This window comes from Scardinius erythrophthalmus, assembly GCF_964197995.2.
Source record: "Scardinius erythrophthalmus genome assembly, chromosome: 23".
In the NCBI taxonomy this organism is placed as follows: Eukaryota; Metazoa; Chordata; class Actinopteri; order Cypriniformes; family Leuciscidae; genus Scardinius; species Scardinius erythrophthalmus.
In genome coordinates, this window is record NC_138243.1 from 29,517,657 (window position 1) to 29,535,302 (window position 17,646).

General features: G+C 36.9%; 1 protein-coding gene across 3 annotated transcripts in view; it reads left to right on the plus strand.

Annotated features, from left to right (window-relative positions):
- The window catches only part of LOC308683673 (uncharacterized protein), a 45,827-nt gene that overhangs the window by 20,305 nt on the left and 7,876 nt on the right, over positions 1-17,646 (plus strand). For 2 of the 3 annotated variants that reach the window (XM_081354256.1, XM_081354257.1), the window contains exon 4: positions 13,306-13,482. In XM_081354256.1, the coding sequence (XP_081210382.1) occupies positions 13,306-13,482 (177 nt within the window). Of the gene's footprint in view, positions 1-4,774; positions 4,859-5,718; positions 5,996-13,305; positions 13,483-17,646 lie in introns of those variants that run through there. The other variant, XR_014029280.1, reaches the window with a different exon arrangement.

Consider the following 17,646-nt stretch of genomic DNA (forward strand, 5'->3'; position numbering starts at 1 on the left):
GAATTTTGTCGTGCTTTTTGTGGTAAAATGATAAATTTGTCACAGGAAATGCACAGGGTTTTGGGGAAGGCGTGAAGGGCCGGGCTTCCTCCGTGACAACACAATGGCCTCAGACACTGGCCTCTGACTGGCCCCTGCCACCGGACGCGGGGACGAGGAAGTGCGAGCGCTGATAACACACACAACACACACAACGTCCCCCTCCCCCCCCCTCGCCGTCTGGAGACACGACCGCTTCCCACTGGATCTGCCATTTTTGCTTATTCATTCCCGCGCCGGGCGGCATTGTGCTGCTGGAAATAAAGACATCAGATATTAGAGACACCTCTCGGTCACCCCGGGTCTCTGAGGTATTCCTCCTTTTCATTCAGCGCTCATCCCTGCGCTCGGCAGACTGTGTCTTCAGCGCTGGCATGAGCCGCTTCTCAAATAGGCTGCCAACACACACACACACACACACACACTCAATCCGGCCAGTGTTTTTCCGGGAGGTTGGATTATCCGCTCGTCTTTGTCTTTAGATACAGTTGCTTTTCACGAAATGCTCAATACTGTGGCCTGATGGTGCGCCTCTGAATTGAGGTCGAACTGCCTCTGTTTCTGTTCAAATTGACAAAATCTGCAAAATACATTTAAAATTCAAATTAATTTCACATGTAGTTGCAAAGTTACTTATAGTTAGTAGAATGTCTAAAATGGACTATCCTAAAAAAGGAAGACAGGGGGTTGTATTATCTGTCTTTTGATACAGTTGATTTTCACAAAACTCTCACAACACGCCTCTAAATTGAAGTTGAATCGACTGTTTCTGTTTGAGATGACAAAACCTGCAAAATAGACCAAATCCATTTATATTTAAGACACAATCCCAACCTGATCCAAAGTTGCAATTTCGTGCGAGGTGATTGGTAGGAAAACATACATGAACTTATATTTTATATATATATATATATATATATATATATATATATATAGAAAACATACATGAACTTATATTTTATATATATATGTATATATAGAAAACATACATGAACTTATATTTTATATATATATATATATATATATATATATATATATGTTACTCACATATATTACATAGACTGTCTCCAAATTCATGCATTTTATGAATTTTGTATGAAATTGCAACTTTGAAAAAAAAAATATATATATATATATTGCCTTTGTTCGATTGTTCAATTGCAACTTTGAAAAAAATCTGAAAAACATATATATTATTTCTTTGTTTTTTTTATCATTTTTTTGCAAAAAAATATTTTTTCACATTATTCGATTGTTCAATTGCAACTTTGATTTAAAAAAAAAATATATATATATATATATATATAAATATATAATTATTATTCTTTTTTTTTTTTCAAAGTTGCAGTTGAACAATCGAACAATGAAATAAATATAAATAAATATATATATATATATATATATATATATATATATATATATATATATATATATATATATATATATATATTATTTTTTATTTTTTTCCAAAGTTGCAGTTGAACATTCAAACAATGTGTTAACTGGGAAAATGTATGATTTGTAATAAAAACTCAGACGGGGGGGGTGAGATTATCCATGCGTCTTTGTCTCTTGATACTGTAGATTTTCACGAAACACTCGTGGTACGGCGGCGCCTCTAAATTGAAGTCGAATCGGCTCTGAAGTGTTCGAAGGTTTCTGTCGGAGATGAGGTGCGGGGCGAAAGTGCGAGGGGGATGGATTGAATTCTGATTGGGGTTCGGCGATGGGTAAAGAGAGTAAATCTGGTGACAAATGGTTTGGAAGAGCATTACTGTGGCGCGCTGATAAGAGCCTGTCTCCATAATAGAATGGAGAGGACTTGTCTATCAGCCTATTTGAAACCGTTCCTACAAGGTACTGGCTTTCATTAGCGTGGCCCGTGAATAGTGGCGCTGAATGAAAATTGCTACTTACCCCGCGATTACGGTATTGAAAGGTAGCTGTCAAAAGAGGGCCAGAGACTCGCAGGAAAAGAGGGGAGGTTGTGTGGCTGTCACCATGACAGGGAATGTGTTTCTCTAAGATTACTATTGTGTCTGTTTTATTAAAGGCAGGAAAGAGTAATGGGGCGGATAAGAACAGCATGAGAGGGTGATCCTGAAATACAATCGGAGAAATGTGACTTGAGGCTTGATGGGTGTAGGCCGATGATCGCCGCTGACGGACTATTTTGGGTTTCTATCAGGCTTTTGCTGGGAGGAATGGCTCTTTCCTGAAGAAGCAAACGTGATATCTGTGTTTTTCAGCACTATCGCTGTGCTAACACTCCGCCTGGACGCTCGACGCAAACCTTCTCCAACGGCCGATCTCGTTTCCTCACCATCTGTAGAAAATTCCCTGTCATGCTTTAGCTGAAGGAAGTTAGGAAGTTAAGATGTTTGGTTGGGTTTTCATGTGTAAGTGCGTGACTGGAAACACATTTCCTGTTGTTTTGATGTAGAGGTTGATGCAACTGAAAGCATGACACAATAAAGGAAAAGTGCACCCAAAAATGATGTCATTATGTCATTCCGACTTGTATGCCATCACTTTTTGTGAAACACAACACTGTGAATACATGCAAAAATTACTTTTTAATTAGCGACTCTAATTAAAAGTGTATTTTGTCTGACTTGCACTGGCAGATTTAAAGCAAAATAGATGTTTATATTCAAGACACAATCTAATATGAAAGATGCAAAAATGTTGTTAGGAAAATGTAGGATTTGTGATAAAACTAAGTATGAGTTTCTACGCTTATATTCAAGACACAGTCTCAGCCTGATCTCACGAGAAAATGTACGTATTAGGGCTGTCAAAACTTTTTACTTAAATATTACTAATATTCCAATTACTTTTGAATTTAAAAGGCATAATTTCCGTTTAGTGGAAAAAGCTTTTGGCTCGTCTCCTGAGGCCACACGAATATTAATTCACCGCATTAAATTGTTTATTTTAAATCAATGAAATAACATGACTTTAAAAAAGTGCGTTAAATATAATTTCATAAATTGCAATTCTCTTGTGCGAGACGCGAGTGCAATGGTCAAAGATGTCCGTCTAGCGCATGTTTACATAGAAAACAATGGAAAAGCAGCACAGAAAATGCGACCTGTGTGAACGACTAGGTTATGACGTAACCAAAATCTTCTCCGCATTGAGATTCTCTATTTTTTCTGCAATGTTTTGAATGAGGAAAGCGGCAGTGCCGCATCTAGTGAGTTCAACTGGAAAGGATAAGAAAAACATTGACAAGCAACGACTCTTACATCATCATCGGGTTCACCTAAAATTCTGATTTTTATTTTAAATTCGACAAATATAAAAAATTCAAATTTCAATTTGACAGCCCTAGTATGTTTCTTAATAAGTTTAAATTTTCGTATGTGTTAAGTAAGAAAATACATGATTTGTCATGTATAACTTCACGCTTAGTTTATTTGTATTCAAGATACAGTCTCAACCTGATCTCACGAGAAAAAGTATTTATGCAATTTTTTACAAATCATAGAATGTGATTGGTTGGAAAATTTACTATTTGTAATATTTTAAAAATATAAGCATAAACTTCTATGTTTATAGACACAATTTCAACCTGATCTCACGAGAAAATGTATTTACGCAATTTTTTACAAATCGTAGAATGTGATTGGTTGAACGAATTAGGTTGTAGAAATTCATATGAATTAGTTGAGTGTGTTCACTCTAAAAAATCTTGGGTTATTTTTTCTTCCCAAATCCTGAGTTGAACCTTTTGGGTCAATTTTTTGGGTTATTTTTTCAGTGTTTGGGTAGTTTTTGTGTTACACAGATACTGGATCAGACGTAACAACCCAATGTTTGGGTAGTTTGACGTAACAACCCAATGTTTGGGTAGTTTTTGTGTTACACAGATCCTGGGTCAGACGTAACAACCCAATGTTTGGGTAGTTTTTGTGTTACACAGATCCTGGGTCAGACGTAACAACCCAATGTTTGGGTAGTTTTTGTGTTACACAGATCCTGGGTCAGACATAACAACCCAATGTTTGGGTAGTTTTTGTGTTACACAGATCCTGGGTCAGACATAACAACCCAATGTTTGGGTAGGTTTTGTGTTACACAGATCCTGGGTCAGACATAACAACCCAATGTTTGGGTAGTTTTTGTGTTACACAGATCCTGGGTCAGACTGACTGATTGATACAAAAATAAATAAACATAAACTTCTACGTTTATATTCAAGACACAATCTCAACCTGATCTCACAAGAAAATGTATGTTTTTTATTCCCGAAGTTGCAATTTCGTATGAATTCGTATGATGCGTTTAGTAGGAAGACACTCGATTTGCCATGTATAACTTCATGCTTAGTTTATTCGTATTCAAGACACAATCTCAGCCTGATCTCACGAGACAATGTATTTCACAAATTTCGAAATTCGTATGGTGTGATTCATAGGAAAAGGACATGAGAATGAGATTGTACAAATAAATGCAAATTCACCAACAGTATGTCAAAATCTAAAGTAGTTATGAATTGTAATGAGACTGTGTTGCCCAATCTATGAATAAAAGTCTTAATTTTTTATGCAATGTTGCTATTTTAGCCATTATAGAATAGGATATGCAAGTTACACGATAAAAGTAGACGACTTGTGTGCTATATTAGTTTTGTGTAACAAACAAACCAAGATGTAGGTTGTTATTCACTGAAATTATCCTCTTTCTGCATCTCATTTTCCATATCTCATATTTGTTTTGGCATCAACAGGATGTAATGTGTCAAAACGCCTCTTTTGAATCTGAATGTGATCGTAAGATTTGAGACCTTCAGGAGAAGAGAAGATAAATATCGGTATGTTTCTCAACACTTTTATTCTGTTTTTGGTCCTTTTTGGCGATTGTCTACTTTTGTGTTCTTACAGGTTTGGAACAACATGAGGGTGAGTAAATGATGGCATAATTGTTTTATTGTAAGGATGAACTGTTCTTTTAAAGGGGTGATATAATGCCCTTTTCACAAGATGTAAAATAAGTCTGTGATGTCCCCAGAGTGTGTATGTGAAGTTTTAGCTCAAAATACCCCACAGATATTTTTATACAGCATGTTAAAATTGTCACTTAATGAGGGTGAGCAAAAACGCACCGTTTTGTGTCTGTCCCTTTAAATGCAAATGAGCTGCTGCTCCCGGCACAGGGGGCGGAGCTACAACAGCTTGCACTCACACACACATGCACTGTAAATTTCTAAAACTTTTAGCCTTTTACGTTCAAACCGGAGTCAGACAATGATGGAGAGACTCAAAAAGAAGAGACAACATGTAGAAGCAACAGGACATTTCTGAATGGTTAGTTGATGAATTTATGCAGCTGATGTGTAGTTATCTTCTAGTCATTAGCATATTCTGTCATGATAATCTATAAATCGTGTTCAGGGGGCGGGGTTTATGTACATTTTAGGGTCGGTGATGTCACTAACCCGGGAGGAATGTTGTGTAGTCTCTACCAGCCGTTTGTTGTAGTCCTTAAAAAACAATTTCTGTAAAAGCAAATATCTCCCTTTGCTTTGAACTTTGAGCGTTGTGACTTTGCAGATGTTGTTTATGATCAAACAGCAACATTACACACTAACTAAAGTTAGAAAAGTGAAATCATAATCAACCACCCCTTTAAGTAGCAAATAACCTGAAAATATTCCCTTTAATGACATTCCAGGAGATCTGACCTGAGGCGAGGACTCATCTGAAACTGAAAGGCACGTTAAAGGGAGACGTGAGGAGGGGAAGATAAGTGTCTCTGTTAAAGAGGGTCTACCTCCATACACTTAAGCTCTGAGTTTGTGCTCTCAATCGGTGAAGACTCGGATCAATAGCACTGCGGAAGCAAGAGAGGAAGAACACCGACAGGATCAGCAGAACGAGGTTAAACTCGCCCAGAGAGAAGCGAAAAACGTGAAAGTGAGTGATGAGCGCGGTCAGTGCTGAGATGTAGAGCCGCAGGGAAACCCTCTGAATAAATACACACAGGAATAGATTTAAAACATTAGTGCGTAAAGGTGATGGGTGTCATTTTTTAAGGTTGAAATACTCTCCTATCTCCCAGCTTAATATGCAGAGCGAACTATATTTTAAACCCGGCACACACCGAGATAATTTTTTCTGTCTTTTATGGTTGTTGTTTGTCAGATTGTACAATATGAGCTCAGTAAGATCCTGGGTAAAACCAAGACAGGCTGTACGTCTTTTTTACGTCTCGTTGTACAAATATACACTACCGTTCAAAAGTTTGGGGTCAATATGATTGATATTTCAAAAATAAAATGCTTTCTAATCATCAAACCTTCTATTCATCAAAGAATCCTGGAAAAAATTTTTGTCAGTTTCCACAAAAATATGAGTTTTCAGGATTGATGATAATATAATAAATGTTTCTTGAGCATCAAATCATCATATCAGAATGATTTCTAAAGGATCATGTGACACTGAAGACTGGAGTAATGATGCTGAAAACTCAGCTTTGATCACAGGAATAAATTACATTTTAACATATATTCACATAGAAAACAGTTCTTTTAAATGGTAATAATATTTCTGTTTTTACTGTATTTGGTGAGCATAAGAGGCTTCTTTCAGAAACATTAAAAAAATCATACTGACACTGTTGAACTTTAGTGTAGATCTTAAAAATACACTAATCTTTAATATGAATTTTGATAGTACAATGTGAAAGAAACACTAAATAACAATATAAAACGCTGCAGAAATTACATTTTTGTTGGTCAACATGAAAGTCGAATCACCTTGTTTCCCTCAAAAACCACACAACAAAAGTGATTCTAACACGATTGGTTCATCATGATAATCTTTTGAAGCCTTAAAAATCTAAACGTTGGCTATAAGTGAACTACACCACTGTCCCATGACTTCAACAACTCTTTCAGGGTCCGTTTAAACACATTTTCCCTGAAAGTTTGAGTTAGAATAGTTTGCAGGAGCGTAAATGAGGCTGTGAGTGTGTGAGTTTACCTGTTCGGTGTGATGATGTTTAAAGGGCTGGTTGATTATGATTTGACTTTTCTAACTTTAGTTAGTGTGTAATGTTGCTGTTTGAGCATAAACAACATCTGCAAAGTTACGAAGCTCAAAGTTCAAAGCAAAGGGAGATATTTGCTTTTATAGAAATCACTTTTTAACGACTACAACAAACGCCTGGTAGAGACTACACGACATTCCTCCCGGGTTAGTGACATCACCAACCCTAGAATTTGCATAAACCCCGCCCCCTGAACACGATTTATAGATTATCATGACAGAATATGCTAATCAATGACTAGAAGATAATGACATTATCTACATAAATTCATCAACTAACCATTCAGAAATGTCCTGTTGCTTCTACACGTTGTCACTTCTTCTAGAGTCTCTCCATCATTGTCTGACTCCGGTTTGAACATAAAAGGCTAAAAGTTTTTGAAGTTTTCAGTGCATGTCTGTGTGAGGTAAAAGGACATGAGCTGTTGAAGCTCCGCCCCCTGTGCCGGGAGCAGCAGCTCATTTGCATTTAAAGGGACAGACACAAAAACGGTGCGTTTTTGCTCAACCTCAAAAAGTGACAATTTTAACATGCTATATAAAAATATCTGTGGGGTATTTTGAGCTAAAACTTCACATACACACTCTGGGGACATCAGAGACTTATTTTACATCTTGTGAAAAGGGCATTATACCACCCCTTTAATGTTTTCGTCAACCTCTTTATTCCAATTTAGGCACTTGTTAGCAACCTCCTTTCTTAGGACAAGTAAAAGCTTTAAAAAATCACAAGGGTGCTACTGATGTATTTTATGCTGTAGAATAAAACGTAAAAATATCTTGAGCTTGTGTTCACCTTATTTCAGCCGTTTAACTAAAAACCCATTAAAAAAAAGACATTGACTTCATGATGATGGAAATGAAACCCATTAACTTGTTAACCCATTAACAGAATTACAACCCCAAACTCAGAGGATTCATCACAAACGGCAAATAATTAAATGTCATACTAAGGAATCCAAGACTTTGCTCCTTTATGAGGAAAAAATCTCAAAATTCCTGAAATTTGTCTCAGATGGCACAATCTTGCCAAAATCACACAATGTGCACCCGGTTTAATTAATTCCAGCTTTGTTTTCCCTGAAATGTGTGAGAAACTGTGGATCTGTAATGTTTAGGGTTGGGTATCATTTGAATTGTAACGATTCTGACTCTGCTTATCGATTCCGATTATTATTGATTCCTACTTTCGATTCTAATAAGGTAAAAAATAAAAACTTAGATATCCTTCACAAGTCTTATTGCAAAACATTTCATTTGCTGAATACCATGAACAAAAATACACAAGGACCTTTTGCCTATAGTTTAAAAATACCATAGCAAAAACAACTAAATTTCAAGCATTATTAAAGACAAGTAAACACTCAGTAATTAAAAAAGAACAAATAAACAAATTAGCAATCAGACAAATAAATACAACTGAACAAATATACAATTTAAATAAACAGTGTTTTAAGATTTTCATTTATTTAGAGACAGAAACTGTAATCAAATGTAAAATAACACTACACTTTATAAATAAAATATACATTACCAAAATAGTTACAAAAGTTATTCAGTCAAGAACAGCAAGTGAATTTTCTCTTAGTCTTTTGTTGTTTGATTAGTGTTATTATAGAGAGCAGGAATATTAGGCTGCTGTCACTTTAAGAGCTGCACGGATCCAATGTACTGTTACACGTGTTTTCTTTGTCAACTGTTTACGTTAAGACAAACTTAAGACAAACCCAGCTGTTTTTATGATGGTATTTTGACATAATTTTGTGTGTATTTGTCCGTTCGCACAGTATGCAGTATTAGAGGCGGCTTTCTGTGCGCATGTCGTTTTGGATGCGAGTCTTCTGGCGCTTGAATGATTTAAAATCACAATAAAATCACTTTCTGTGTGAGCGCTTTGGGTGAGTGTGCAGGACAGAAAACGGTGCATGGGTATTCCTTCTCTTGATTGGTTTAAAGTCATATTAAAATGCAAAGGACAAAGCATTAGATAAGAGAAATATTTTTTTTTATTTCATAATAATTTTTCGATTCCTGACCTTAGTATCCGATTACAAAATAGTAATTGATTTTCGATTCCCAACCCTAGTCATGTTCACCCAGCTCAAGACAGCAACAGCTGCTCAACCAGTGGTGCAAGTTTGGGGGCGGGGCTTTGTGTTTGACTGACCAATGACGTGCGAGTGTGTGTTCAGGAAAGCTGTTTGTTTGTTTGGTGATTCTAGTGGTGCAGAAATAACACTTTTCATACTTAATAGTTGGGTTATTTTACTAGGTGAATACTTAAGGATCTATATAAAAGCAGATATGAACACACACTGAAATTCTTAAAGATTTTTTTCTCTCCACTCAATTTCAAGCCGTTTTCAAATGAATAACGTGCATTTGAAAGCTTTTATTAGCTATACACCAATTTATAGATATGCTGGTTCTCCTGTGTTGAAATGGGATGCATCTGCACCAACCTAACTGGTCAGGCACTAGTCAGTAGCAATATAGCGCTGAAGATGATTAGCTTTTTAAACCGACTTTAACCTCTTCTGTCTGCAGATTTGCCTCAAATGGACCGTATAGAGTTTCACAAGATTAAAAGCACTTTTCCGCTCGTTCGGCTTTTGAGAAGCGAAGACCTATTTAGAGCATTTAATCCCGTTTCAAAGGGTGTATGGGAGGCAACGGCGGGCCAGCGAATTGATCATAGCCAAATGGTTCCTGTAAAATGCCTGATTGCTTAGGAAGTCAAGATGGTGGATCCGAGGAATTCCGTCAACTTTCTCGCCGGCCTTTTGATCCGAAGGGATTCCTGTTGCAGGCAGCCTCTCATGTCTCCTGCTTTTTGAAACAATACTCCTGTGTCTGATCGCATTGATCTCCTCACGGTGACCTCCGACCTCTCAAGATGCTGCGGAGAGGGAACGAAGGAATGTTGGGGGGAGCTGTCTGCTCTCTCGCCCTCTCTCTCTCTCTCTCTCTCGCCCTTTTTCATGCAATGATTTCATCGCAGCGAATGGAAATGGCTCACATGTGTTTGCAATTATACCTCACATTGTAATCATGAGACAGAGCCATAAAGCACACGCATACTCTCTCTCGAGGGTCCGTGCACATTCTACAAAACTTTTCATCAAACCATATGGTTTTGTCTTCTCGTTGTATATAGGCAGAGGGTTGAGTTTAAAAGAAAACAACAAAAGGGAAACGAGTGTTTTAGATGAATATTTAAAGGGCTCCTATCATGAATTTCTTATTATTGCATTTTTTCCCCAGCAGGCCACTTAAGTTAGTAACATTTTATAGACTAAAAACCATAATTTTGGGTTTTCACAGCCTTTTTCCACCTTCTCTATGATCCTCGGAATTAAACGATGCAAGGAGAAGGACGCAGACTTTAAAGGTCACAAAGGTCGACCCGAGCGTTGTCAAACGGGGCGGTCGAGCCTACGGAGGATTGCTCTCGTCGCCTAGCTTATATTCAACTGTCTGAAAACAAAACAGGGTTCACAACCGGTCTAATTACGTTCACCCTGGTCTATCGATGTACATAATAAATAGTATAAACCATATAAAATTGCATCTTATAACATTTGAACCGCTTTAAAGTTTTTTTTTTTTTTTTTTTTTTTATATTTGTATCATTAGATATTATATAGTATGCTGAAACCCAATACTTGCATTTAAAAGTGTAATACACCAATTTCTCTCTTTAAAAAAATCCTGTTCACTGTGTCGCAATGAATTCTGGGATATTTTAGGCCACGAAGGATGCATCTGTTGTATCCTTCATTTTACAAGAAATAAAGGATTCATTTCGAAGCCACATTTGAAGGAGCTTTCGGATTGGGACGGCCTTCGTTACTCAACCGGCCTTTCGAATGATGCAGCCTCTGAATTGCGACACAGTTTGACTTGTAATTCAATCAGAATCAGTTTCACCTCCAGTCATTCTGGTTCAACTTCCAATTCAACTTCATTTGTGTTCAAATTCAATTCGAATTCACACTTGTCTTTTTGGACTGCATTTGAGTTCTGAAAGTTAGAGTATGTTTTCATAGAACAGCTTTTTTTATCTCTAAAACTCCTCATGATTCTTATGATTTGACCCCTTTAAGCTTGTGCAAACTGGATTTGAAGTGAAATAAATGCAGGTTTATGGCGCAACCGTGCTCCATAATCAAGAATGAGCTTCAGGCGACACGACACGCGTCCTCCATCATCTCGCAGAGAACGAGCGAGACCGCCGGGGTCGCCCGAGGAGCACATCTCTGTGACCCGAGGCCCTTCTGACTTTGGTCATTGTGCGGGTTGCAAACAAGCTGCCCTGAGATGTTTACAGAGTCTTGATGCTTATACACTGGCCAGACAATCCCATTAACTGATTAGAAGAGACCATGATCTAAATTACTCGCCTGACCTTTACTCTGATAATAGACTCGCTCTGGAGGAAGAGATGCGGTTCGAAAGTGATAGTTGGTGGAAATGTATATTAATTTATATATGAATTATGCATCATTATTTCCCTGTTTATTAATATGTAATTCACATGAGATCTTCAGAAGAGATCTTAAACTGCGCTGAGATTTGCCAAGATCAATCAATCCTCGATGGAGTGCATTAGTGCCCTTTTTTTTTTTTTTTTTCAGCAGTGTTGGTTCTGGAAGTATTTTTTCCCATTAATTTCTCCCATAGGGATTAAAAAAAAAAGTATTTGTTGAAGCATTATATATAAGCCATGAACCAATCATAACACTACAAACTTTGATTTGAATAAAAAAAGTTGTAAAAATACAAGGGTATAAGTGGGAAAAGAAGCATTGTGAACACCATAATCAGATTAAAAACGATGGGAAAAGATAAAACTACTCGTTTAAAAAAGTTGATTAAATAAAAACAATCTATTTTAAGTTAATTGAAAAATATGTAAAGTATTTTGAGAGTGTAATTTACTGTGCTTCATGGGAGTGGGCGGAGCTAAAGAGCTCCTTTAGGCGTTTTGCTTGTAGTGACTCTTGATTGGTTGAATCTTCTGTACTGCATCATGGGTAATGTAGTTTTTCACCATGTATTCCGCTGTTAAACATGATTATTTTAAAACTAGGTTCAAATAACACAGGCTGACGTCTTCAACAGAAGCAAATATTGATTAACAACCTCGTAGCTCACAATAAGGCTGTCTTTAAAGGTTTGTAAGTTAGCGCTAAAAATCAATATCTCAACCGAGAAAATGAAAGGAGTTTTTTACTTCCAGAACCAGACTGTTGCGCTTTATATGAACTCAATTGTTTCTAAAATGCCATCTACATTAATTTTATAGCTTTGTACTGACACTGTACGACTCATTTGTGTCTGTTTATTTCTCCAAACGAAATTCCCTGAGACATTACTCCGTTAAAAGAGCGTCTTCTGAGCAATAACATATTTCCCTCAGAAAGCGTTTTAAAAGCAGTTGAGCTTATTTTGTTCCTGCCTGGTATCTGCATGTCAAAGACGGTTTAGTAGCACAAACTGCTTTAGTGTATTTATGTATTTTAAACATGCACTAAAATGATTCATGTGTCTTTAAATCCTCCATTTTGCTGATAATTTGAGATGTCTTTTGCCCGTGGCGGAGCTGAAACTGTGTCTCTCTCATTGATATACGGCACCAGAGCCGAAGCTTTGTTGAGTCGGGTATTTCCAGATGGCTCACAAAAGACTCAATTGACTCTCTCCTCTAATGTGTTAAACCGTTTGCTCCCGCATGACAAATTTAGAGGGAAAAAAAACCAGCCCTTCAGCAAACAGTAAAAGATGAAATATCAACCAGATTTTCTGTCTTTGACTCTGCAAAAAAAAAGAAAATTAATATCCTACTCAGTGTTTTTGCCTTGTTTTCCAGTATCTTAACATTCTTAAATCAAGATGCATTTACTTGAGAAGCAAAATGACTCAAGATATTAAGTCTTGAACAAGAAAATATGGTCAGAAAAATATACTCGTTTCCCCTTTGAATTAAGTTTAATTTTCAGACCCCTTTGGTAGATTAAGCGTAAACGACTTAATATCTTCAGTCTTTGCTTCTCAAGTAAATGCATCTTGATTTAAGATATATTTGTACTGGAGAACAAGACAAAAATACTTGGGAAGAAACACATTTTTTGCAGTGTAGTTTCACATGCCATTTATATAAATGAGTCGTGCGAGTGCTTTGTGTATAAATAAAGTTTGTCTGTTACAGATACATTTACATCACGTCTTGCTGCCTTACGCAATGGCGTCTGGATCTCGTCCAGCATGCAGTGAACCAGAGAGGCGGAGAGACGTCCCAGCGGCCCGCAGTCCTGACAACACCCTCTATCCCCCTCTGAAATCTTTATTTACTGCCCCTCGCCGGGGCAATTACAGCGCCGCTGAGGTGAGGAGCTTCTGTGAGGTTGTGTGTGCGCTTGTTTGTTGTGTTTGCGCTGCTGTACTGCAATAGAGTGTGAGCAGGGGACACAAGATAAATCACCAATATCATATGTTTTGGCCGATATTGAAAGCTGATAGCAGAGCTCTTTTTCCTCACAAGTTATTCAATCATGTTTTGACATGAAATGTTGTGAAAACAGACTCACACAGAGACAAAAAACATCATGAATATTAATGACAATGATAATGACTTATGAGTGCCTAAAAATGTCCTAGATGTGGCTGAAATATGTTTTAAGAAATAAAATGCAATTTATTAATTTCCCAAAAAGCTGGCAGGGGAACTTAATATTAGGCTAACTTAATAAAATGATAAAATACATTTTTTGATGTAAATTCTTGACCAAAGTGTGAACAACGTTCTTGAAACATGAGCAGAATTAATGTCATTTTCAATAAAAATGTTCTCTCATAATTTGTCACATTGACACACACACACACACACATCTTTTTTTTTTGTAATTACATGTTTTTCTTCTTATTTTTCCACTTGCACTTAAATTTGCAGTTTAATGTGGGCGGCTACAATATTTTTTTTTCCCCATTACGCCTTGAGTCCTTTAACCAAACGAAACTTTACTTTAAAAATATATATATTTTTAGAAATAAGATAACAAATTATTAATTTCCCCAAAATCTGGCTTAATATAAATTGTAAAAATTCAATTATAAAAATTAAGATTATAAAGTGTATGTTTTGAATTTTGATGCAGATTCTTGAAAAGTTTTAGTGTTTTCATTTTCTTTTAATAAAAGTAAAATATGTGCTATTTTGTGTGTGTGTGTGTGTGTGTGTGTGTGTGTGTGTGTGTGTGTGTGTGTGTGTGTGTGTGTGTGTGTGTGTGTGTGTGTGTGTGTGTGTGTGTGTGTGTGTGTGTGTGTGTTTTAAATAAAATACAATTTAGTCATTTCCTAAAAGGCTGCCTTGCGAATTTAATATGATCTTTAAACTATGAAATTATAAAATGTGTGTTCTGAAGCAAATTCTTGACGAAAGTTTGTTTTTCAGGATTCTTTGATGAAGTTTGGGGTCAGTTTTTTATTTTTTTTTATTTTAAAGAATTAATACTTTTATTTTGAATAAATGCTGTTCTTTTTAACTTTTTATTCATCAGTGAATCCTGAAAAAAGTATCACAGATTTTATTATCATTAAAAAAAAATTAAGTAGCACAACTGTTTCCAGCATTGATAGTAACTCGGTATCAAATCATCATATTAGAGTGATTTCTGAAGGATCATGTGACACTGAAGACTGGAGTAATGAAACTTTCATCACAGGAATAAATTACATTTGACAACAAATTCACAAAGAAAACAGTTATTTTAAATTGTAATAATATTTCACAATAATGCATTTTTTTTCCTATATTTTTTCTATATATTTTACAGATTTACAAAGTTTAAATTATAAAATATAAAATTACAAAATCAGCTTTTGTACATTAATACCCACATTGATTTGATTGTGAAAGTTTTTTTAATGACTAATTCCCCAAATGAGTTCCAGAATTCGTCTCAAATGATTTGCTAAAAGCTAACCGAAATGTCTGTATCAGTGCATCTCTAGTCACTGTACTTAGGTAATGTATGTGGATAATTTGGAGCTCTATCTTCAGTTACTTGTTGGTTACTGAAGCGGTCTTGGCCTCCCGGTTCATCACGAGCTCAGTTTAGTCACGTCCCCCGTGGAGAACACAAAGGATGTAATTGCTTTAGCTTGAGCTCAATTGCTCCAATTTGAGGCAGTCTTACACGCCAGTCAGCTGTGTGTGCGAGCGCCGTGCCAAGAAGCGCTGCGGATTACCCGCTTCTGTGCAATGCCCAAGCCCAAAAATGCCACATAAATTCGATTTGTTTAAGACGGAGGCTTGTGGCTTTTAAATTCAGCACAAATTGCAGCAGTCTAGTGTCTTTTAAAGCCTATTATTGTGTCTTGCGCTAATGGTACATGTAGAGCCGCTATAATGGCACTTCAGTACTTGACCATGATCTCTCGTGTCAGTTTGAGGTTTTGTCTTTCACGCTGAGGGTCACGGTGATGATTAGGACAAACTGTTTGGGACACAGATGGTCCCTGTGGATGGATGGACATCTGTCCATTTACATCTTCTGTTTTTAGAAAGTTGGATGCATTACATCTCTTCAGCTCGCTACACCCTTCCACGCAAAATCCCAAAGCTTAAAGTCCGCCGTAGTCGATCATTTTATCCCTTAAAACTCACCAAAATGACACATTTAAAAGTTTTTTCCATGCCTTAAAATAGCTTGAATGTAACTCGAAACCTTTGCCTCATTTAGTATGCATGGTTCTATGAATATGCAAATGAGCCCCACCTCCACTCACTCTCTCAGCTCAGAGATCCACTGGTTGACGATCACACGTTGATCTGATTGGTTACAACGTAGTTTGTGACGTCAGAAACACCAGCGATTTCAAAGCGTGTTTTTGAGACTGTCTTTGGTTCACTGCAGTTTTAAGGAGAAAATACTCAGCAATGGTGTCGACTTATGAATTTTGTCTTAAAGCATATACAAATAAACAACATCAAATATTGAAATAATAATGGGTCCATTAATTCATGTTCCTGGTCTTACTGTGAATGAATTATCTGTGCACATTGCTTGTTTTTGTAATCATTCAAACATGTTAGTTCCTTTAACGATTTCGATAGTCCTGACATTCAACTAACTATTGGTAACTACATGTCAACTAGCAGTCAATAGAGGATTAGTAGACTTAATATCTGCTAACTCTTTATTTTGATCCACAACAGACATTCTACTGCCTAAAAGTAACTTTGCAACTACATGTCAACTTATTGTACTAACACTAACAGTACTAATACTCGACTGAGAGTTATGCCGGGTTCAGACTACATGATTATGTGATTTTGACTCCTAAACTCTTGTCGTGTTGTCGTGACGTTGCTTCCCGACCAGTTATCACTCGCCGTGCATGAGATCATCGAGAAGGCGGAGCTAGAGAATGACTTTTAGAATCAAGAGCGTAAACAAACAATGGTTTCTGAAGCGGCGTGTTTCATTCTGGCTGTCTTGTCATCGGAAAAGCATAAAAAAGGAAAAACGACAGTGGACGCGGCATCGGTCATCATCCACTGTTACACACTACTATGAGATAAAACGATTAAAGGGTTAGTTCACCCAAAAATGATAATTCTGTCAGTAATTACTCTCCCTCATGTTGTTCCAACCCCGTAAGACTTTCGTTCATCTTCAGAACACAAATTAAGATATTTTTGATTAAATCTGAGAGCTGGATCACTCCTCCAAAGGCTTCTATGTTATTAGAAGGCCCAGAAAGTTAGTAAAGAGAATGTTTAAAATAGTCCAAGTGACTACAGTGGCTCAACCTTAAGTTTATCAAGCGATGAGAATACTTTTTGAGCGCAAAAACAAACAAAAATAACGACTTTATTCAACTATTGATTTTCTTCTGTGTTTCTCTGAGTGAGTTCATGTAGTGTAACAGCGCAGCGCTTCTGGGTTCCGGCTCACTATTGGCCGGCGCTGGTCATGTGTGTGATGCTGGCCAATAGTGAGCCTCCGTTCTGAGACGTACAACCCAGAAGCGCTGCGCTGTTACACTACGTGAACTCACTCAGAGGCACACAGAAGAAAATCAATAGTTGAATAAAGTCGTTTTTGTTTTGTTTTTCACACAAAAAGTATTCTCGTCGCTTGATAAACTTAAGGTTGAGCCACTGTAGTCAGTTAACGATGTCTTTTCTAACTTTCTGGGCCGGCAAGTTTCAATAAGTGAGACAGCTCTCAGATTTAATCAAAAATATCTTAATGTGTGTTCCGAAGATGAACGAAAGTCTTACGGGGTTGGAGCAACATGAGGGAGAGTAATTACTGACAGAATTTTCACTTTTGGGTGAACTAACCCTTTAATTCTTGCACCTCGACGCTCATTGTCCTTTACAAATCACCACGACACGATTTCACCCAAAATCGATTAGCTGATATCATGTAGTCTAAACCCGGCATTAGTTGACATCCAGTTGCAAAGTTAGTTCTAGTTAGTAGAATGTATAAAGTGGACCACTGAAATAAAGTTTTACCAAATCGACTGCAAATATGCG